Source organism: Aspergillus caelatus, assembly GCF_009193585.1.
Source record: "Aspergillus caelatus strain CBS 763.97 unplaced genomic scaffold BDV27scaffold_205, whole genome shotgun sequence".
Classification (NCBI taxonomy): Eukaryota; Fungi; Ascomycota; class Eurotiomycetes; order Eurotiales; family Aspergillaceae; genus Aspergillus; species Aspergillus caelatus.
In genome coordinates, this window is record NW_022475468.1 from 1 (window position 1) to 20,533 (window position 20,533).

At 48.2% G+C, this 20,533-nt stretch overlaps 8 protein-coding genes across 8 annotated transcripts; 4 read left to right on the top strand and 4 right to left on the bottom strand.

The window, feature by feature from the left end:
- Window positions 1–25: 25 nt before the first annotated feature.
- Window positions 26–2,349, bottom strand: vosA. The gene is made up of 10 exons (XM_032076494.1): window positions 2,062–2,349; window positions 1,904–1,971; window positions 1,775–1,844; window positions 1,570–1,715; window positions 1,428–1,512; window positions 1,280–1,326; window positions 1,114–1,222; window positions 706–1,039; window positions 461–583; window positions 26–397 (listed from the first exon to the last, which is right to left on the bottom strand). Exons 1-10 carry the CDS (start codon window positions 2,109–2,111, stop codon window positions 122–124), a joined length of 1,308 nt encoding a protein of 435 aa, XP_031923670.1. The 5' UTR covers window positions 2,112–2,349; the 3' UTR covers window positions 26–121.
- A 2,506-nt stretch (window positions 2,350–4,855) lies between these two features.
- BDV27DRAFT_38552 (uncharacterized protein) lies at window positions 4,856–5,549 on the top strand. The gene is made up of 2 exons (XM_032076495.1): window positions 4,856–5,099; window positions 5,166–5,549. The coding sequence occupies exons 1-2, from the start codon at window positions 5,020–5,022 to the stop codon at window positions 5,479–5,481; spliced, it is 396 nt and encodes a 131-aa protein (XP_031923671.1). The 5' UTR covers window positions 4,856–5,019; the 3' UTR covers window positions 5,482–5,549.
- A 2,931-nt stretch (window positions 5,550–8,480) lies between these two features.
- On the bottom strand, window positions 8,481–12,929 carry BDV27DRAFT_134242 (putative histone acetyltransferase). Its single transcript, XM_032068261.1, has 5 exons — window positions 12,835–12,929; window positions 12,009–12,734; window positions 11,839–11,918; window positions 11,705–11,752; window positions 8,481–11,647 (listed from the first exon to the last, which is right to left on the bottom strand). The coding sequence occupies exons 2-5, from the start codon at window positions 12,500–12,502 to the stop codon at window positions 9,021–9,023; spliced, it is 3,249 nt and encodes a 1,082-aa protein (XP_031923672.1). The 5' UTR covers window positions 12,503–12,734; window positions 12,835–12,929; the 3' UTR covers window positions 8,481–9,020.
- Window positions 12,930–13,164: 235 nt separating this feature from the next.
- BDV27DRAFT_148545 (NADH dehydrogenase [ubiquinone] 1 alpha subcomplex subunit 1) lies at window positions 13,165–13,705 on the top strand (the record flags this gene model as incomplete). Its single annotated transcript, XM_032070931.1, has 4 exons — window positions 13,165–13,212; window positions 13,269–13,365; window positions 13,530–13,624; window positions 13,685–13,705. 4 exons carry the CDS (start codon window positions 13,165–13,167, stop codon window positions 13,703–13,705), a joined length of 261 nt encoding a protein of 86 aa, XP_031923673.1.
- On the bottom strand, window positions 13,685–15,068 carry BDV27DRAFT_38591 (arylamine N-acetyltransferase family protein). The gene is made up of 3 exons (XM_032076496.1): window positions 14,553–15,068; window positions 14,451–14,496; window positions 13,685–14,392 (listed from the first exon to the last, which is right to left on the bottom strand). The coding sequence occupies exons 1-3, from the start codon at window positions 14,978–14,980 to the stop codon at window positions 13,883–13,885; spliced, it is 984 nt and encodes a 327-aa protein (XP_031923674.1). The 5' UTR covers window positions 14,981–15,068; the 3' UTR covers window positions 13,685–13,882.
- A 519-nt stretch (window positions 15,069–15,587) lies between these two features.
- On the top strand, window positions 15,588–17,017 carry BDV27DRAFT_134245 (RraA family protein). The gene is made up of 5 exons (XM_032068262.1): window positions 15,588–15,947; window positions 16,004–16,079; window positions 16,177–16,493; window positions 16,555–16,653; window positions 16,723–17,017. Exons 1-5 carry the CDS (start codon window positions 15,777–15,779, stop codon window positions 16,897–16,899), a joined length of 840 nt encoding a protein of 279 aa, XP_031923675.1. The 5' UTR covers window positions 15,588–15,776; the 3' UTR covers window positions 16,900–17,017.
- Window positions 17,018–18,670, bottom strand: BDV27DRAFT_134247 (3-ketoacyl-coA thiolase peroxisomal A precursor). The gene is made up of 3 exons (XM_032068263.1): window positions 18,517–18,670; window positions 17,990–18,440; window positions 17,018–17,935 (listed from the first exon to the last, which is right to left on the bottom strand). Exons 1-3 carry the CDS (start codon window positions 18,524–18,526, stop codon window positions 17,137–17,139), a joined length of 1,260 nt encoding a protein of 419 aa, XP_031923676.1. The 5' UTR covers window positions 18,527–18,670; the 3' UTR covers window positions 17,018–17,136.
- Window positions 18,671–19,209: 539 nt separating this feature from the next.
- BDV27DRAFT_38618 (uncharacterized protein) lies at window positions 19,210–20,293 on the top strand. The gene is made up of 4 exons (XM_032076497.1): window positions 19,210–19,411; window positions 19,472–19,805; window positions 19,875–19,936; window positions 20,010–20,293. Exons 1-4 carry the CDS (start codon window positions 19,295–19,297, stop codon window positions 20,094–20,096), a joined length of 600 nt encoding a protein of 199 aa, XP_031923677.1. The 5' UTR covers window positions 19,210–19,294; the 3' UTR covers window positions 20,097–20,293.
- The last annotated feature ends 240 nt before the right edge of the window (window positions 20,294–20,533 follow it).

A 20,533-nucleotide genomic window follows, 5' to 3' on the forward strand; every position in this document is an offset into this window, starting at 1 on the left:
AAAAAAAAAAAAAAGAAAAGAAAAGAAAAAGGCAAACATAGAAAATAAACAGAATAACATGAAGACCATAATCCATCCTACCAATAAATACCGTGATGACAAGCACGAAGTCTGTGCCCATTTAGCGGGGTGTTCCATTAGACGAGCCGGGGTGTTCGAAAGCTGCCTGACCAGGTGCAGAGCCATATCGATCTGCTTCATTCGTACCAAGCGGCTGTGAGGGGAGGATGGGGGTTGCTCCCTGAGAAGTTTGATCAAAATATCCTCGTGCCGTCGCGCCGTTGGCCCCTTGTGCAAAGTTGCGACTCCGTTGCAAAGGGGGCAAAATTGTAGAGCTCGCCTGGTACTGTGGCCTTGCATACCCTTGCGGCATCATCGCACCCGTTGAATCCCCCGTCTATTCAAGGATGTTGGCAGTTAGCTTCTCGTCCAAAGATTCAATGGCTTATGGTGCCCATACAGGTGTGCCCGGTGGGTTTACCATGCCCAGCGACTGCATTGTCGCCTGCTGACTTGACCGACTATGGGCTCCTGGGTCTTGCATTTGAGGAACCTGAGCCGAGGGAGGAATACCGTAGGACATCTGTGTGAAGTGTGAGTGAAATGACGCACTATGGGTGTTTGGCCCTTAATCGTCAGGTCCGCCGCTATGCTCTCGTCGACGGAGGTGACGTAGGTACCGGGCTAGGGAGAGGTCTAACGAACCGCATAATCTGGAACACCCGTGTGTCCTGTAGGGTACCCTTGCATGATAGGAGTTGGATAGGCCCCTGGTTGGTTCGCATACATAGCCGCGGTCTGCGGATAAGCCTCCATTTGGCGCATCCGCCCATCATCATACATGCCTCGGTTACCAAAGTCAATTGACGTGCGTTGCCGCTTGACCGGGCCAGCATAATAACCGTAGTCTCGACTCGCTGCAGCTGCAGCTGCTGGATACCCCCCGAAGGTATTCCCAGGCATCTGAATCGAAGATCGATCTGGAGAACGAGGAGGAACCGGCTGGGGATAATCCTCCGGTCGCGGGACTGATCGCTTTCTGAATCTCAAGTCAGCTAAAGAGCCCCGGCGGTATTGGAGACGGGCGTTTTCTTGTATAGTTTTGACACTCACATCAACGTCCGCGGCTCTTTTCGGATCCTCAATTTTACACCCTGGTCGGCGAATGATCGGGACAGGAAAGTCGACTCTGCCATTCCAGGAAAACTCTTTGGGGGAGACACTGGGGGCTCGTCAGTGCCAACAATTTTAGCAGAGAAACTTCTCGGTGCAACCTTACCAGTGAAGCGTTCTGAGATGACGGACTTCAGATGAGTAACGATATCTCTGCGTGCCAAGTCAGCATATACGCTACTTTTCCTAGTTCCTCCAAGTGCCCCAAGGTTCCACTCATTAGTCCCCGACGGAAGAATATGCAATTGTCTTACTTTCGCATTTCAAAGAGTGTGAACTTTAGCCGAAAATCTCCCTCAACTTTCACAGAGAGGTCCCCAAAGACAAAGAAGCCCCCATCTGGACCAGTCAGTTCAGCCAATTTGACGTCTGCCATGCTCACTGGGGTTAACGTACCGTTGTTGTCCACGTCCTTCAGCCGATGAAGTGACGAGACTAAAGTACCGGTCAAAGCCGTGGATGGCGGTACGGGAACTGGAACATCATCTGAGGGATCGAACAAGCTGCAGCACATAAAATAATAGGGACTTTGCAGATAGTGTCTACGACCATCTGTTAGTGGGCGGGTCCTTACGGGATCATCTCAGCTCGAGCCACTTACTGCGCGAGATAAGTTCCTTCCTCTCTTACTCGGATCTGCACTATCGGTGGGGGGTCGACTGGCTTGCGTTCTGTGTAGCCAACCTCCGGTCAATACCCGCTAGTTGCCGGACCTTGCGGGCTCACATACCTTTCTCCTTCCCACCGGCCACGCGCGCCCGAGTGGGCTGCTGGCGGATGATTAATTCAAAGTCAGAACTGGGGGACAACATGGTCAGCGGGAAACCTTGGGGAACTGGGTAAGAGTTGAAGTTAGTAGGGACACAAGGGAAGCTCGAAAAAACACACCTCTGAGGATCGCGAGTAAGAGAGGCGTCCGGGAACGTAGACGCACTCATAAAGGCGAGATATCGAACAAGACGAACCAAAAAGGAGAGAGAGCCAAAGGATCCAGATCGGGATACCCGTTGAGAAGATTGCAGGGAACCACGAATGAAAGAGTGGGATACTCAGGGGAACAAGTTGAAGGAAAGGGCAAAGAGAGAGATCCTGTGGTTTTACAACAAGGCAAAAAAAAAAAGCCACGGGACTCTGGAACCTCAAGCCGGAAACTTGTGGTTCGACGAAGCACTAGAAGAAAGAATGATACACGGTGGGGATGGTTAGAGGGGAATGGGGGAGGGAAATGGTGGTTAATGATGAACACCACGGTATGATTAGCTAGTCGTTAGAGCTTCGACTAGAACCTAACAGGCCCGGGGTGGAGACCAGATTGGGAGTCAATCGACGTTGCCGCTTGTTGCAGCAGCTGAAACGACAATTGCTCTTGCGAGATTGAGGAACTGGTTACGAAAACGGCGCAGAGGTTGAAAAAGATGATGGTGTCGTCAGAATGCAAGCGGCAAGAGCCAACCGAGCACGGTTCCAGACAAACCTTAACTCGGGCAGGTGGAGGGCAAATAACCAAACTTGAGAGCTTTCTCTCTCTCTCTTTCTATCTTCTCCCGACTCTTCTTCTCACTCCACTTTTTTGCTGCCTTTTTTTTTTTATACTTTTTTTTTCCCTTTCTTTTAAAATTTCCTCTTCTGGTCCTCGAAGCGGATCAGATGATGAAGTGCAACCTTTTTAAAGTCACCCTTCGAGGGGGAAAAAATATCAGTGAAAAACTGCTCCCCGACCGTACTGCTTAGATCATCCAATAGACGTTGATCTAGATGTTGAAAAAAAAAATTAAGCAAGGACGAAAAAGAAAAAAGTACAAATATAGAAATGACTAAAAAAAAAAAAAAGAAAAACAAAAACCTAAGGCGAGCTGCGAGTGGCGCGGGATTGAGCACCGCCTAATTGATAGACCGTAGCTGAACGATGGGTCAACAAAAGTCGCCTCTTGGGTCCTGACAGGTCTCTGACGCACACACACACAAATTAATGAAGGTAAAATAGGAGGGGACGAAGGAAAAAAAAGTTTTAGGGTAAAAATTTAATAGACTGGAATCAGAAGACAACCAGCTGAACCAGACATATGAGAGTAGTGGAGCTGTACCAAAGCAAAAAGAGCAGCACCGGCCACCTTTCGGCCGTCAAGTCCCAAGCGGTGTTGCTGCCAGTGGAAGGGTCGACCACGGTTGAGAAAGCGGGCTAAGGTGTGTATAAGTCTCGACGATCCGACAGGAACCGTAGCGACATAGAGATGATGCGCACATTTGCAAGTTCTTAAATGATAAGAACAGAGCAATCAGAGGTGAGTTTCAGTTCGGCCACCTGCGCAAGTCCAAAGTCTACCTCGCCTAGGGCGATTCGATCAACGACTGATTGGGCTAAGCATGAAGTCCGTCGCGTTTGCGGCAGCCCAACACTCGCTTCCCCGAGCAAACCCCAACCCACAGCCGCAACGGTTTGGCCTCGTGCGAGCGGAGATGGTGCCGGCTATGCAGGTGATCTGACCCGTATCTGGGCGCCACGCAGGGTCTCCGATTCAATTTTTGACGACAGGGCAAGATTCTTTGGTGGTCGGTGCACGCGCCTAAGCATTCCAGTCAGAGTCTGGTCTTATTTGATTCTGCGTCTTCGAGATCGGCCCTGCACAGTACTTAAACTCTGACTGCCCGTTCGCGTGCCGGGTATAAGACCTTCATCCGTAGATCGCTTTTTTGCTTGAGCACCTTTTCCCCCTCTTAGTGTTTAGCCTTCCAATACGAAGATCACGTTTCCCTGACGACTAAAATTAACGTCTATCATTTCAAATAACAATTAAATATCATATCAATGCAAGACAATAACCGGATAGCAACCAACCTAGGTCTTATGTCATCCACGTTTGGATCCGTGTTTCAAGCAGAGCGACCCGAGGGAGGAGTGACGACTCAAGAGAGGATTCCAGGGCTCCTTAGGCCCACTCAATGTCCGTTGGCTTGACTTTTTTAAAGGATCATTAATAAACCAGATTCTGTCACGAAACATTTCTTTCTAATTCTCCTGTTTGGAAATACCTTCTTAGCGCAAGTCGCAGTGTACTGTTCATCGATGGGAAAACTCGGGGTGGCCGATAGCGCAGCAACTGCTCGACGTGATGGATACCGTGAGTTGTGTCACGCGATACCACAAATATGCTGTTGCTTTCTTTCCTCACAAGAAGACTACTATCAGTCCCGCAGCCGATTCGCCCTTTTCTCTTATTCTTGTTAATACAGTTTCCACCGTGTTGTGCGATGAATGAGATTCTCTTCGAAAGACCTTCCCCTCAATACCGGTTTCGCCAATGTGGAAAAGTTCTTTCTTTCTTTCTTTTCTTGGAGAACACTTAGGAAAGGAAAGAAGAAACTGACCGTCAATAACCACGTTACTCCGAAAGATGACGGTTAGCATACGACGCGGCTCGCAACAATTCCAGGACGAGGCTGTGGGAGTGGGCCTCTTTTCAACGTGCGGTTGTGGAGGAAAATCGGGCTTGAATTTCAGCTCTATTAGCTGCTGCATATTTAATGCTCTAGTTTGGTGGATGCATCACATTCCCTGTGTCCTGACATGCAGGTCGCAGAGTCCGCGGGTCCCCCACACATCCAGACCGTTGCGCTGCGAGGGTGATTGGACGTCCGTGGATATAGTACCTAAAATTGCTAGTCTATCAGAGACCGGGTTATTCGCCTGATGCAGCGTAGAGGTGCCTAGCCCTGCACGATCTGCCTTTGCTGATGGGATCCTCAAGGACAATTGGTTTCCCTCGTTGGTCTAGGCGAAACTCAGCAACAAAAAGCTAGCCTTACTTTAAGTAACGTTGACCGTCTTGATGGACTACGCTTCCTCCCATGCATGATGTGAAGATCCCTGACCTGCACTCGTGTAAAGCCGCGGCTGAGGATTACGCTTTCTTTTTCTTATCGCATGGGTTGGGCCTTCCTTCCAGATGAGCTGTGCTGCGTCTTTGACGTATACTGACCATGGAACTTAATAGGTGGCATCTGCATCTAGCCGCATCAGCTGCAAAGCTACTAGCATCAGAAGCCCGCCAATCCTGTTTTCTTTTTCTTTTTCTTTTTCTTTTTCTTTTTCTTTTTCTTTTTCTTTTCCTTTTTCTTTTTCCTCTTTCCACCCTCCCCTTCAAACAAGCAAACATCGGGCGACGGTCCCAGGAAGTATCGCCATCATTATTATTTTTTTTTTCAATGGTGCTCTTTGCCATATCGACAATGCGGCGATGTACCATTGCGCAGAAATTAAGGAACATCAGCAGGAAAGCTATTGCATTAGTAGGATCCACAAGAAGGTGAGCGACGAAAGGTCAGCTATTAGCGATAGCCACGCAAGGGTCTCATGGATCAGGATTCGTAAGGGCCGAGAGGTAGACGACTCACGACCACAAAGCTCTCTATTGTACAAATCAATACCTGCATTCAAGCAGAAGTTTCAATTCTCATCCTTCTGAAGATACCAGAAATAAGAAATGAGAAGGGGTTTCTGAGCGGCCAGTGTTGGCCAGAGAATTGAGTCATTTGCGCAGGTGCTAGTGACTAAACCTATGTGGAAGGGAGAAAGACTGTGATACCAAAAAAGAAAATAAAGGATCACGATTTTCATGCTTATTTGCTGGGTTCGATCGACGCCATCCCGGAGGCCTGTCAGCAACTCTCCGGGACGTTACCATGATTGCAACAGGTTAAAGAAATTCTCCTGCGTCGTCGCATATCATTAATGCCACGTTTCGGTGGCCAACAAAGTTGGGAGTCACTCAGTCAAGGAGACGATGCGCGGTTCTTTGCTGATCAACGGGATGCTGAAAGTACCTGTCAATCGTACACAATACCGGGAAACCCACTTTGCTTAGGGCCTGCCAAACGAAGCGAATTGTGGAGTTGTCGAGAGAGAAACATAGATTTTCTTACTGCCACGGCCTTCAATGCTCGAATCAGAGTAGGGGGTTAATTTTCATGGGAGAGGGGTATAAGAGAATGAGAAGGACGAAAATTAACCAGAAGTACGTATTGAGGTGAGGAGTAGAGAGAGAAGGGGGGGGGAAAGTTTTTTCTCGCTCTTTTATTTATTTTTATTTTTTTTCCCCTTGTGTTTACTGTTTTTATATTGGACCACCTCTTTTTGTCTCCGTACATGGCTTGGTGGGGGTCAACAAGATGCACGATGAAGTGTTCGCGGGCCCTAGCGGTTGCCCTTTGTGTGCAACACTTTGAAACGATTTCCTTCAAAGCGACTGACAGCAGCGGTCCGTCGGGCATCCCCATCTCGAACCAGACTTTCGCAGGCGCTTGTTCTACGCTACAGATATGCTTATCCCGGACCTGGGGATGGGTTCCGTGTCTAAAATTCCAGATCCATGGGTATACAAGTTTCGGGCTATATTCTGAGTTTAGGGGGCCTTGGACTCCACGCCGATCCTGCTGACAGCTCTCTTAACTCCTCGAAAGTATTGGACCAAAAGCACGCCAATGAAAAACAATATCTTTCGTCACAGTAGCAGAACCAAGTCCTGGATATTCTCCTACACATGGAAAAGGCCGAGAAAAGACCTCGGTTTCCAACAGCCATGAATGGTTGAGCATTAATTGTATTTGCTGTGTTACAACCTCGGCTTCTGGAAGTGTTTTGTGTGTGTGTGTGTGTGTGTGTGTGTGTGCGTATCTATTCATAGAGAATAGACGGGGATCCACATCGAGTGAAACTCCTAAGCGGGAAAAAAAAAAAAAAGGAAAGGAAAGGAAAAAGAAACTAAAAAGAAAGCCTCCGTTATTTGTCGCCTTTCATAAGAAAAAGTCAAAAGGAAAAGAAAGAAACAAGCCAATGATTACATCGAAGGCAAAGGAGGAATCTTCTCCTTGACAGATCATATTCAGTACGCGGCGATCCATCTTGGTACCACTTTGGCAGATGCCCAACAATCGTCTTGGTTTCTCTAATTCTTTCTCCTTTTTCTGTTCATTCTTTCTCTCTCTCTCTCTCTCTCTCTCTCTCTCTCTCTCTTATTTTATTTTTTTTAAGGGCAAAAATTTGATACTCCTACTACTACTTTTTCTTGATCAAACCCTATCAGCGATCTTCGGTTCTACTTACTAGTAGTTACTCTTTTCCACGAACAATGACCTAAGCGTACGATCTCATCTGAATAATCAATAATACTCACTGCAGGAATTCTTCCGAGATATAATTTCCATTTAAACTGCTAGTTTGACCGCTAGATACTCCAAAACCGCCGAGACAAGACGAAGCATCCAAAATTCCAAATCTCAAATGCACCCAAAACAGGCAGAGCACATACCTCTTGTGCATAAGACCAAAAACGGAGTTTTCCCCCCAGGCAGAAGGATTCATAATCGCTATTCATATGCACAGGGGACTTCGCCACAAAGGATGTACATACTCCATAATACAATATATACATACTGTGCATCCCAAGAAGCGCCACATCTGATCTCGCTTCCTTACTATTCTCATCCATTGCTTCATTGTGGCTCCACTAATCACATTCAACTGCGTACCTGCATACATCCACACCTAGAGAACTATCTACGGACATACGATAGTCGGTCAACAACATTGGCCTCCAATCTGACCAATCCTTCCCTTCATTCTCCACCCCACCCCCTAATACAGTATCTACCTGTACTACTGCATGCATCGCGATCTCAAGCACCACCTCATTTCCCGGTTTTCGTATCTGCGGCTAGTCGATCTAGTTCGTTCCAGTCTTTTCCCCATGTAATAGAAAATGCAACCTGATTTATAACGTAATCCAGCATGGATGTGATCCTCCACAACCTCATCCACTAGTACGTTGTCTCTTCCGTGACGAGAGTAGTAATCCCGACTGTGACGATAAGATGCATCACTAGGAAAATCGATACATCCACAACCATATAACAAACCACTCATCGAATAGGACTACACCGTCAGCAGGATGCTGATTGCAGTTCATAGAGCTGCAAGGGCATTCACATATCATTGACTTTTAATATGTACTCCGTAATACTTAGGTAAAACGGGAAAAGAAAGAAAGAAAACGAAGTGAGGCGATGACTCCTCTGCGTCAACATTACTTTTTTTTTTTTCGTTTTTTTCTTGTCTCAACTCACGTGCCTATCTGAAACCTAAATTGATAGTTCATCAGCAAACCACATCCGGGCTCGGGTTTCTGTCTATCGCGCATCTGGAGCCTGTAAACATGACCTATTACTAAGTTTATGAGGGGACTCAAGGTTTTTAGAAGTATCATATAACTACGTAAGTACAACAGGTTCCGAGAAATTTAGGCAGCAAAAAATATGATGACGAAAGCGGCTCTTCCATGTGTTCTCTCTCTCTTATACTATGCTCGCAAAGTGGATATTTGTCATGCTTAATACAAATGGTGCGCAATCGGGGACGTGTATGCGCCGACCCCATAATTCAGTCCTGGATTACATTAGGTGAAATGGAGAATTGAAAAGTGAGAAAAGAGAGAGCAAAGTCCTCTAGACCAAGACCGTAGGGGAAGGGGGGGAGGGAAAGCAGGAAACCCCCACTTTCACTCATGACAAGAACGAAGACAACGGAAGCAGAAAATCGCTGAGGTAACCCACGGGTCGGAGAATCGGAGCGCAATTCGTGATAACAGAGCATCGAATAATAGCCAGAACTCCAAATTCCTCGCCCACTCCTTGCTTTGTAAAAACAGCGCAAACAGAAAGATAAAGTGCCAAGTCATGAAACTTATCCCTTCGAGGGATAGAAATTGAAAACAAAAATCCCCTGCAAAGCCACAAGATAACGCCTCGTTTAAATGCTTCGCCATTTAAGGCTTTCTTCCAGGTTTGTTCAAAAATCATGTCTCCATGATCGCATCACCATCTTTATCCACCCCGTTACGCCCATCTGTGTGCCCATCCACCACCGCATTATGGTTCGTAGTACCAGGATCCTCTGCCGGAATGACGAACTCGAACTTTTCTACCACCGCCTTTCGGTTCATGGATCTGGTAAGTTTGGCTGGACTCTCAGCACTTACTTCATTAGTAGGCGTCACTTTTTCTGTAACATGAAGCTCTGTGTCCACGGTTTCCACCCCGTTGATACCATTAAGCTGTCCCGGCGCGTCATAATCTCCTGTGGGGGTAATTTGGGCATCTGTCTCCGATAATCCTTCAGGCTGAGATGGGTCTTGTTCCTCGCCCTTGGTATCCTCATGACCTGGCAGCTGGTCATCATTTTCGACACCGTTGGCCTCAGGACTAGTTGATTCAACTGCAGGAGAGTCTAGTAGCTTTGCACTTCGGCCGCGCCGGACGCTAGATGTATTTGCAGTAGGGGTCATAGAGACTAGTGCAGATGATCTTCTAGGTGTGTTACGACCACTAGTGCGAGCAGTTGTCGGAGTAACGGATACTTTGTTGTATGTAGTCTTGCTGCCAAAGGGTCGACCTGGGCGTCGTTTGACAACAGGCGCCTGAACAGGAGGGTAAACCTCAAATCGCCAAGCTGGTATATCTTGGACTGAGTTTGCTTCTGTGGGGTTAGAGTCTGCGGCCGGTTGTGTGCGATGATGAAGGCCTGTACCATTAGTCAGGAGTTCAGTCGAAGGAGGTCCGGCAGGTTCCACTGAAAGTTCCTCGGACACAGATTGTGTAACACCATTAATGGTCGGTTGAGGGTTATCATCTCCATTGACTTTGCCCAGATGTTCTGAAAGTTGTTGCTCTTCCTCGTTTCCAGAATCTTTCACATCTTCGACCTCCTCATCTTCCAAGCCCTCCCGTGGGGCAACTGCATGTAACGGAGCCCGATCGAACTGCGACTGGTTGCTTCGACCCATTATGTAGGGCGTCCACACAAGAGCATCGGGATTAAGCTGAACATAGCCTTTACTTTCCCAGCTCTGAATGCATTCTTCGAAGTATTTGTAATCAAGGCGTAATGCATAAGTTTTCGTCACTGGATCTCTGACAAGTGCGCGCAACGCTTCAAGCCCTGAAACAATGTCGTCTGCTGTCATGCCTGTCCGCTCCGAAAGCTCCACGATACTAAGGGGCGCCTTCTGTTTATGAAGCTGGTATGACAGAATGAGCCTCCAGTAGTTCCGATAAGATACTAAACCCATATCCGAAAGCGGTTTCTCGGGTGACCCTGTTTTCCCTTCGATGCGCGTGAGAAGGTATGAGAAGTCAATGAGAAGGTTACCGTAGCCTTTTCGCTGATGTATGGGCAGAGTAAGGATACAAGAAACGTTATTCGCGGAGCTGGGCCGTTTTTCTTTGCTAAAATAGCCAACAAAATGGCAGCCCAAGTCGTCGAACTCGGTCATGATGTAGAAAAGAAACGGTTCGACGTCGTAGTATAGAGTCTTTGACCCGAGAAACAGTTTTGCGAGCAAGCAGAGGTTCTGGCAGTATACCGGGTTCTTTCTTCCGTCGACTTCAAAGATCGAAATCGAGCCGTCGCGGTAGATTTCATCTCCGGGCGGATGTTTTGCCGGACACTTAAGTTTGTGGCGCCATGCGACATAATCCGAATTCATGTATTTTAAGCAAAACTCACAGATATATAGCACGCGGTTACGGCTGTACTCTTCTGGATAAGGCGCTGCGTACCAGGTCTCAATCTCATAGCCACCAAAGTTGATGTACTTTATCCTGGACGGTGGACCCGAGACTTTTTGTGCTGCATGCTGTACAGGCTCTCCGCCGCTCTCGGCTTCCATAACTCGTCTTTGCCATTCTTCTTCAGCCTTTTGTCGCGCTACCTCGAACCTCTCACGGTCAGGCTGCGTCGGAAGAGTCTTGGTAGTGTCTGCGTCCGCTTCTGACAGAATGCCACCGTACGGTTTGGATTTAGATTCGTCCATTTCGCGATCGTTGAAAGAATAAAAAGGGGACATGTATGACACGGGGATAATAGGGGCAAAATGTGCTGGAGGTTCATGTGCCACTGGGGGTGGCTTAGGGGTTCTTCGACCCCTGTACTGTGACCGGCTGCGAGAGTTAAGGATTTTAGAGAGCTTGGTCTCGTTAAGTTGAAATGCTAACACAAGCCTTCCGAACTGCCTTAATACCACGCGGCAGTTTTCCTTTTCCCCTCCCCGCACACGGCGGGAACGAGTCCGTACCGGAGACAGGGCGTCTGAAGCATCGCCCAAAGGGTCTCTCGACTCAGCCCGCTCGGACCGTAATGATGTCTGTCTCTGGCGTTTCCGAAGCACAGGTGTATGTTCCTGAACATCGGCTGACATAGTTTTCCTTTTTCGTAGCGATCGCGAGCTGTTCAATAAGTTGTCATCATCAATATCCACAGTATTGAAAATCGAATGGAAGCCAGAGCCCTCTTCTCCGGTATGTGCTGGCAAGAGCTCTTTTCGCATATTCTTCGGGCCGAGCCTTCGATGGGATGAACCATTGCCCTCAGAGTTTGGTTCCAGCTTTTCCCGAACGCATGTAGGACATCTCCAAGCGTTGGCATCTAGACTGGGTCAGTCCCGATGTCTATAATCAAATTAAATCAAGACACTAGACCTACCTTCGGCATCACTTAATGCACTTTGTTCGCGGGCACATTGCCGATGAGCTGTCGGGTTGCCGAGTCAGTAACGATCTTCGAAAGTTTTGGGGGGTGGCTACGCCATGTTTTTATGGGGCCGCAAATCCACATACAGTGATCGCCACAAACTGTGCATGTCAGATATTCCTCAAAGTCTTCGCTCGGATCGTGGTCTTCATCTTGTCCACAAAATCTATTGATTTTGTTAGCATATCAAACTGACGAATAATATCAAGCACGCGATAGGGACGAAGCTGGGGTAATTAAATAAAGGGTAACTCACATGCAGTTACCGCGCACCGTGTTGTTATCCACTTCTGCATCGTCATGGTCATTACTCTCACCATCCCATTCCTCATCATCATCCTCATCGGATTCTTGGCTGCTTGAATTAGAGCCGGATGCGTCTTGGTCGCTGTCACTTTGGTTCTCAAAAGCTGCGTCATCCTCTGCGTCGACCGCACCATCATTCTCCAAGGAAGGCTCCCCTTTCGGTAACTTCACAGCTCCCACCGGTTCAGTCTCATCATTTTCGCCGCTAGGGTTCAAATCAGAATCCGGCTCCCCCTCCGCATCTTTATCGTCCTCACGGCTAGCACTGTTGCTTTCTTCTGCAACCTCTCCCGAATATGCCCTATGTACAGCATCCTGGAGTTGTTGATCCATCTGATACAAATCCGTCTCCTCCTCTCCCTCCGCATCCTGATCGCTGTCAACCATATCTGGGGGTGGTCTCATTTCGGTATCATCATCAGCCGGCGGCGCGGTTGCCGTCATGGTGTATGTCACTAGGGTCGCCAGGTTGAGCAGCTCCTGCTTGTCTCCAGTAAGAGGGTTCGTGAACAAAGATAGCCTGGAGGTTGAGGCTATTCATGCGCCGCAAGAGTAGACAATCATCTGGCGCTGCACGTAATAGGCATCGGGAACAGAAACGAACGACCTTGGATACAGATGATCCAAACAAATAGCGAGCTTAAGAGTATCTATATGGTAGCGCAAGCGATACCCCCTGAACAACAGCGCAACCGAAGCAACAGTCAGTTAAGGAGCTGAACGGACGACTCCGATAAGGACAAACAGCGCGTAGAAGGACGCAATGGGAACCATACCGCACAGACCAACAGGTCAGAAACGTCAAATAGAGCAGAGCCAAACGCGTAGATCAGCAGTGAATACACCGTCCGAGGGCCTATCTAGCATCCAGAGCACTCAGCTGCGGCCTCTCGCCCCTTCTCTAGCCCGTGAGGTTGATGGCCGCGGCTGACTCAGCCGGCTGGACCCCCGGTCACACGCTAAGCCGCTTTAGGCCAACCTCCAGACCTCGACGTCGGCGGATTCCCGCGGCCACAAGAAACGACGACTTCCCCTCGGCTTTGTTTGCGTGTCAATCCTCATTCCTCTCTTAGCTCTCGCCTTGTTCGTTATTTCAATCGCACAGCATGGGTGTTCCTTTTGAGGCTCTGATCCCCTATGGGATCATCGTTGGCGTACGTCAAGCGTTTTCTCAGTCACTTCGATCGGCTCACTGACGATGCTATAACAGATGTTTGGCGTGACCGGTGTTGGTCTTACTGCTGTCAAGTGGCTCGGGAACGAGGGAAAGAAGGCCCGCTGGAACCGGGATCTGTGGGACAGAGTGAGTGCCTCCCAATTCCATAGGATGTGATCGAACCAGGTCGGCTAACACCCGCTCAGCAAAGTATGTGACTTTCCCAACAACTCACGATTGAATGATATACGATTGCCCTCCCCATCACAACGGACGAATAGGCTGGATGCTGACGACTGGATAACTATTCGACAGTGATGGAGAGAGATTTGAGAATCACAGGAACCTTGAGAGGCCAATCAAGCAACGCCGAAGCCCCGAAGGGATTCGAGCTTAGCAACCCATGGAAGGTATGATACATGTTCATGTCTCATTCAATATGTCGGGGAGAGGTCTAACAAATCGAATAGCTGGAAAAACGGATCTACTAAGCCACTCCGATCTGTTACAACCTATGTCATTTATATCGCCTCTTTGTTCGCCTGCAACTTTTTCAATAAATACCATGCAATGATTAGAAGAAGCCTTCTTGTATTATATTACCAGGCTAGCAAAAAAGCTGCAGGGTAGTTGCGAACTCTAAAGTTCTAATTTGGACGATCTAGCTTCTATTTAATCTGAGATACTAAGCCCCGAACCCCCTCAATTTCGTGCTCGAGGAAGTGCATATCAAACCACTTAGCCAGAGCATTGACCCTGTCCTCTTCTTTTTCGAAAGTCGCCACCGTCTCTGTCTCCCCACGCAGTCTCTTCTTCACCTCCTTCCCGGACAGGATATAGATGCCTATCGGCTCAATGCCAGTCTCATCCAGGATGACCCGTGTACACACCAACGCCTGCACGAACCAACTAGTCGGCCGATGACTAGTAGAGTAATTCATAGTGACAAAATCCTGCGGTAGAAATTCTACCTCGGAAAACGAGTACTGCGGTACCCAGTTGCTTTCCGGATTGTGTCTGATCTGGTAAATCCAGAGTTTCTGATTTCTATCAGTGAATTCAATAGGCGTATCTTTGACTAGACGCATCTCAGCTGGCGCCATGCATACAGCGATGGTGCCATCTTCTTTGAGCGGCAGTGGACTTGTAGGACCAAAGTTGCCGAACCCGACGTCAACCTGTTCGTTTCCGCATCAGAGATGGCCGACATGTACTCGGTAGGGGAGTAGAAGTTACCATGTATCTTTGACCGTCGATAGTTACAATGAGAACCATATGTCCTCTGCGTAGCACATTTAGTGGTGTTTCTTTCATGTCCCATGGCTGGCAATCACTTACAAACTCATATACAACTCACTACCGGGAGTCTGATTCCCACCGGCCACGGCTTGGCTCACCCGTCCACCAGTTGGATAAGCATAATACCCCAGACACCGTAGCACCATATAGAGCAAGTTGGTATTTTCCATACAATACCCGTCCAGGCGGCGCACGACCAGTTTATCGAATATAGCCGCGGGGTGGATAGAAATGGATCGGTGTTGCGAATAATGCAAGGCCGAATTTCCCCATGGGATGGAGGCCAAGTGCCGTCGTTGCAACTCTCTCAGGGTCGCCAGGCGATCCTGCTGGATTGATTGTAGGACATGGTGAAGCCTACCTGTAGTGTTGTTGCCTGGTGTGGCGTTGATTGAGTCGGCATATCCGATTCGTTCCAGATAGAGTTCCAGTTGTTCGGAGTTATATGTCTGAGACGAGGAAGCCATGATGATATAGTATATAGGAGTAGGTACAATGCTCTATATAATCTGAGAATACAGGGATCAAGGAGAAGGGGCTTTTGCGAGGGTAATACTTGTATGTAGTATGTACATACCCTAACTTAGTAGGACTTAGTAATTGATCAATTGTGCTAAGTTACTCTATTATACCTAGTTTATTTCGGAACATCGGCAGTTCTAAAAACTCGTTTAGGCGACGGCTTGGAACCACGGCACTGACCAATTGTAAGGCCATTACTACTATACTAGTATTATTAACGAGAGTAATACGAAGTGCTTTAGTCAGGTATTGGTCATTGGGGTCTCGTTGACCTTAAGAAGTGTCCATCATTCTTTCAGAGATCATGGAACTTTAAAATGCTTAGATTGATCAATCTTACACATGGCGGGGGGGGGGAAATTTTCCTGGTACGTAGTTAATTCGTGAGTTAAGGTGCCTGAGCCAAGAACTTAGAATGAATTTAATTAGTTAAATATAAAATTCGATGATGTCAGTCTTCCCGATCCTCGGTTATTTTGCTTTCCATAGATCACGAGATTCAACCATGACTATTGAAAACCTGAGATGATTATCTGATTAAACTAAACAATCCGAAATCTTATCAAACGGGTTTGTTGCGAAAAAAAAGGAACCCTCAGTATATTCAAGATTCCCACCTTATAGCAACAATACAAGTCCATTGACGCAACAGCACCCAATCTCACCGTGACCTTCCTATAAGCTCCGATCAACCGAAACCCTACCTACCAGTACCTATATATATATATATATCAGCATCGAATGGACTCCATCCCCAGGATCCTCTCCAGGACTTTCCTCCACCTCAGGACAGCTACTCTCCAATTATCCTGTAGAGGAATCACCCCACTCTCTATCTTACCTGCCCAACGCACCATGTCAACATCAATCGAACAAAAGCTGGACGTTCTACGGAACTACTCTGCATGTGACGTATGTCAACGCATATACTCATCATTTACACAACCAAATTAACAACGAAAACTCAGGTATCAGATGCGTTACTCAAACTACAAAAACTCCCCGAGGGTACCACAGCTCGTGCTGGCCATATAGCTGATTTCGGTGAGCCAAGTCTTCAAAAAAAAAAAAAAAAAAAACCCCTACAATACCTATACACATTGCACGTACACAGAACTCCCTGATTAACAGCATCTCAAAGTCCCATTCTCACCAACCATCGGCCGAAATGAAAACGCCCCCAAAGTCATCGCCCCCGCTTCAACATTCAAGTTCATCCCCAAATCAGACCCCGCCCCGACTACTGAGTCGGTAGAGGCCCATGGCTTCCCCGCGGGGTCGCACTGGGTCGACTTTGCAGAGCCAGGAACCGTGGCTGTGATTGAGCAGCCTGAGGGGCAACACTGTGCCGTCCTGGGTGGGATTATGGCGGTTCGGATGAAGTATCTCGGGGTCAAGGGGGCCTTGGTGAACGGGCGCGTGCGAGATCTAAGTGAGGTCAGGGAGTGTCAGCTCCCGGTAAGTTCATTCTTTTATTGCTTTTTTCTTGGGTACTTGGCTCTGACTGGGTTATGGTTAGGTCTGGGCTCGTGCCACTTCTACGGTTGGAACCGCCGCGGAGGCTAAACCGGGGGCTCGGAATGTGCCTGTTTCCCTTGGTGGTGTGACTGTGTCTCCGGTATGTCTTTCTCTTTTGTAAGCTGTTGGTTCTGTTATTGAACCATTGCTGAATTTGCGTTGCGCTCAGGGTGATATCATTTTCTGCGATCCCTTGGAAGGCGTGGTTGCTATTCCACGCGAGCTCCTTGATCAAGTGCTCGATCTGATGCCTAAATTGGTTGCGATGGATGATAAAGTCAAGGAGGCTGTGCTTCGGGGGTCAAATGTCTTTGATGCCTTCAAGAAATTCAGAACTAAAATCTAGTGAATTGCTCTGGCCTGGCAGGAGGTATCCTACAGCGTTTTCGTCTACATGAGATATGGAAGGCTTGTTTTCATAGTTGAACCGCGGTCTTTTAACCAATCCGAAACTCAATCTTCATGCTTGGTATTCTGGAAAGTATGCGTACAAATCAAAATCGTCATGCGTATATATAATCGCTGTACAGGAAGAGAATCGAAGAAAAAGGGACACACAAAAACAAGTTTTGAGCCAGCTCATTTATTCGCGAACCCAAACGGCAGCCATGCCCATACCAGTACCAACACACATGCTGGTGACACCGATCTTCTTGTCAGTGCGCTTCAACTCTGTCAGCAGGGTGCTGATCTGGCGAGAACCGGTGCAGCCAAGAGGGTGTCCGAATGCAATGGCACCTCCCTTAGGGTTGATCTTCTCTTGAGGCAGTCCAAGTTCATTGACACACCACACGCACTGAGAGGCAAAGGCCTCATTGATTTCGTAGATGTCAACGTCATCCTTGGTGATGCCAGCCTTCTCAAGGGCCACGGGGATGGCCTTCCAGGGGCCGATGCCCATGAGCAGGGGCTTAACACCCACAACGCTAGCGGCGACGTACTTGCCGATGATCTTCTGACCGAGGCGCTCAGCAGTGGAACGCTTCATCAACAAAACAGCAGCAGCACCGTCAGAGATCTGGGAGGCATTGCCAGCGTGAATGGAGCCATCCTTGGCGAAAGCAGGGCGAATCTTGCCCAGGGATTCAGGGGTGATGCCGTCACGGATACCATCATCAGCCTTGACGGTAATGGTCTTCTCCTCGCCAGACTTGGGGTCGGTCCACTTGACCTGAAGAGGATAGATCTCCTCGTTAAAGAGGCCAGCCTTCTGAGCCTTAACAGCCTTCTGGTAGGACGAGGCGGCGAAAGCATCTTGGACAGCACGAGAAATGCCACGATCCTTCGCCATGTTCTCCGACAGAACACCCATGGGAACCTTGCAGTTGGCAGACTCTTGGTGGTTTTCGAGGAGATCTGAGAATTCAGTGACAGCACCAGGGCTAAGACTGTCAGTAAATCAAAGAACTGGACCAATGGACGTATATTCCACTTACCCATACTGAGAGGACATGCTCTCCACACCAGCACCAATACCAACTTCAATCATGCCGGACTTGATAGCATTGGCAATGTCAACAATGGCCTGGAGACCACTGGAGCACTGACGGTTCAAGCTCTTGACAGCAGTAGTCTCGGGGAAACCAGCAACCAGAGCAGCAGCACGGAACTCGGTGGCACCGCCACCAGGGGCAAGGACGGAGCCGACAGCAACATCCTCAACGACGTTGGGGTCGATGCCACTCTTCTCAATAACACCCTTGAAAACGCCAGCCAGGATATCAGCAGCCGCAGTATCCTTGAAGCCACCCTTTCCACCCTTGGTGAGGGCAGAGCGAAGGGCACATGTCACGACAATGTCATCGGGGTGCTTCTCGGTGATGGCGGCAACGCCCTTCTTACCACCAGGGGTGAAGTGGGAAGTCACCTGGGTAAGACGCTGCTGAGCTAAAATAGAAAAGAGGACATACGTTAGGTTATATTGATTTAGCGGCTAACAAGAGGATATTCAATCCCAGCTTACCAGAAGACATTATGACGTCAGTGAAATTTTTAGAGAATACGAAGGAGGAAGAAAAGGGGTATCAACAATTAAATAGATAGTAGGAGGGTAGAGAGAGAAAAGAAAAGTGAACAGATCCCTCTTTATATCTTGAACCTGGGGAGACAGCGTGGAGTAGTAGAATCCACTTGGTCGGCCCTGTTGCCTTTTTGTATGCTCTTGCCCGGTCCTGTGAAAGTACCGAGGCTCACCCGCATCATCATTGTTCCGGGGGAATGCCGGTCACGGGATTTCTAGGGCACGGCAGGCTTTCATGTGAAGAAGAAAGTCCGAATGATCGTCCTGTTCCTAAGCATTTGATCTTGTGACAATGATGTCGTATATGGGCAAAAGCCGAGCTTCATGGATGACACTTAAGTGTGAAGGTAAAGCTAACATCTGGGTTAATCTCTACGCTCTGAATACTGTGCGAGCATTCCATCAGCAGTACGGAGTAGTATGTACATCTATGCTTGCTGCTTTAACTGTATACTTAATAAGATCTTGATGATATGGTAGGGAGATCCATTTTTGAAAAGCGTAAGATTACAAAACTTCCAAGTAGTTCCTGAGGCCAGCCCGGACTTTAAATTGCGCTCCACCATTAAGCCCGAGAGCGGAAGAGTCTGGGCGGCGGAATTGCACCCCAGACTGTTAACAACCTTTTTCCTCCGCCTTTAAAACCCACTCCTAAGCTAACAACCAGTACCTGTTCCTGGTTGCATATATCACTGTATAGTGTGCTACAGTGATCATCGACATGTCCTCAACATTTCTCCTGCGCCGATTCCCGGCATCTATATCATCCGCGTCGTCCACTCGAATTGTCGCATTATGCAACAACACCAGTCTCAACCGACTCCAGCCCTCACATCATGTAGTATCCCAAATCTAGCCATATACCACGAACCGCACTCGCAAAGCTAACGGAAAAAAGCCTAATCTCCAGAATGCCTCTCCACTAACACCTGTCCGACCATTCTCGCAAACACTTCGCACATATTCCTCGCCTTTCCGCCTATCCTCGATCAACAACACAGCCACCACGCAAGATGACCACCCTCCATCTCCCGAAGAATACCCCAACGGCGAACCCATGCCCTATTACAGTCCTTATAAGCCTAAGCGCCAATGGCCCCCGGACATGTCCAAGTTGTCACCGAAACACCAGTTCCGACTCGAGCGCAAATATCGTCGGCGTGCGGCACTTAAGTTCGCTCGACCGAAGTGGGTGAAGGCAACAAAGTTGGTTCAGTGGGGTGTGATCGGGTGTAAGTACTCCACAGTGCTGGCCTGAGTATTATAATAATCGAAGTTTGCGGGCTGACGGATGCTGGAAGTCGTTATTGTGTATGCCGCGCTTTTTATGGAGTGGGATGAGAGGGGAAGCCCGTTTGATGAGGTAGGTGCCCTACCTGATGATGTTTTCTGGCTCTCGATTAAGGGGTATATTCTAACCTGGGGATCTCTTTTAGTTTCGAAGGGTTTTCTTTGCTGGTGTCAAGGGGGCATTTTCTACCCCTCCACCTCCAGGACCGGTCAAGAGGTCGGATGATAACTGAGTGGCTGAGCAAGCCAGGTGTAGGCATTGTTCTACTGGGCTCAGGCTCAAGACGCCCTGTGAGGGTCGGTAACCCACACAGTGAGGTGTAGTACAGCAGGAAGGGCGTGGGAATCTCCCTGGACTTGCTTTCTTTCTATTGTGACATATTGTATATTACTCTACCATACTTAGAGACGGTTTGATAAACAAATCTAGGGCGAGTGATTGGATACTGCGGATAATCTACTCAAAAATAAGAATTCATCTCAACTGTCGTACCAAAGTGTTCTGGACTATAACATGTCTGTGCAAAGGAATGAAAACACAAATTTCACCTTACACGCACTTGCGCAGGAACGTCAAATCTCGTCAATGTTATGGCACCGTTCCTTCATTATATCGTTTCGCCGTGACCGTTAGTCAACGGAAAATGCACCGAAAACTCCAAAAGCAAAA

Excerpts from the sequence above, each read along its gene's own strand:
- BDV27DRAFT_134242 (XM_032068261.1), bottom strand. The coding sequence starts at position 12,502 with ATGACGGCAACCGCGCCGCCGGCTGATGATGATACCGAAATGAGACCA. Across the intron at positions 11,919-12,008 it reads ACGGTGCGCGGTAACTGCAT|ATTTTGTGGACAAGATGAAG; the intron begins GTGAGTTACCCT and ends CAAAATCAATAG. Across the intron at positions 11,753-11,838 it reads CACAGTTTGTGGCGATCACT|CTCATCGGCAATGTGCCCGC; the intron begins GTATGTGGATTT and ends GCAACCCGACAG.
- BDV27DRAFT_134245 (XM_032068262.1), top strand. The coding sequence starts at position 15,777 with ATGGACTCCATCCCCAGGATCCTCTCCAGGACTTTCCTCCACCTCAGG. Across the intron at positions 15,948-16,003 it reads GGAACTACTCTGCATGTGAC|GTATCAGATGCGTTACTCAA; the intron begins GTATGTCAACGC and ends ACGAAAACTCAG. Across the intron at positions 16,494-16,554 it reads TCAGGGAGTGTCAGCTCCCG|GTCTGGGCTCGTGCCACTTC; the intron begins GTAAGTTCATTC and ends GGTTATGGTTAG.
- BDV27DRAFT_38552 (XM_032076495.1), top strand. The coding sequence starts at position 5,020 with ATGCATGATGTGAAGATCCCTGACCTGCACTCGTGTAAAGCCGCGGCT. Across the intron at positions 5,100-5,165 it reads TTCTTTTTCTTATCGCATGG|GTGGCATCTGCATCTAGCCG; the intron begins GTTGGGCCTTCC and ends GGAACTTAATAG.
- BDV27DRAFT_38591 (XM_032076496.1), bottom strand. The coding sequence starts at position 14,980 with ATGGCTTCCTCGTCTCAGACATATAACTCCGAACAACTGGAACTCTAT. Across the intron at positions 14,497-14,552 it reads AGTGAGTTGTATATGAGTTT|AGGACATATGGTTCTCATTG; the intron begins GTAAGTGATTGC and ends TGTGCTACGCAG. Across the intron at positions 14,393-14,450 it reads TCGACGGTCAAAGATACATG|GTTGACGTCGGGTTCGGCAA; the intron begins GTAACTTCTACT and ends GGAAACGAACAG.
- BDV27DRAFT_38618 (XM_032076497.1), top strand. The coding sequence starts at position 19,295 with ATGTCCTCAACATTTCTCCTGCGCCGATTCCCGGCATCTATATCATCC. Across the intron at positions 19,412-19,471 it reads GACTCCAGCCCTCACATCAT|CCTAATCTCCAGAATGCCTC; the intron begins GTAGTATCCCAA and ends AACGGAAAAAAG. Across the intron at positions 19,937-20,009 it reads GGGGAAGCCCGTTTGATGAG|TTTCGAAGGGTTTTCTTTGC; the intron begins GTAGGTGCCCTA and ends GATCTCTTTTAG.
- BDV27DRAFT_134247 (XM_032068263.1), bottom strand. Across the intron at positions 17,936-17,989 it reads AGCATGTCCTCTCAGTATGG|CCCTGGTGCTGTCACTGAAT; the intron begins GTAAGTGGAATA and ends TGACAGTCTTAG.
- vosA (XM_032076494.1), bottom strand. The coding sequence starts at position 2,111 with ATGAGTGCGTCTACGTTCCCGGACGCCTCTCTTACTCGCGATCCTCAG. Across the intron at positions 1,513-1,569 it reads GAAGGACGTGGACAACAACG|ATGGGGGCTTCTTTGTCTTT; the intron begins GTACGTTAACCC and ends TGACTGGTCCAG. Across the intron at positions 1,223-1,279 it reads CATCTCAGAACGCTTCACTG|TGTCTCCCCCAAAGAGTTTT; the intron begins GTAAGGTTGCAC and ends ACGAGCCCCCAG.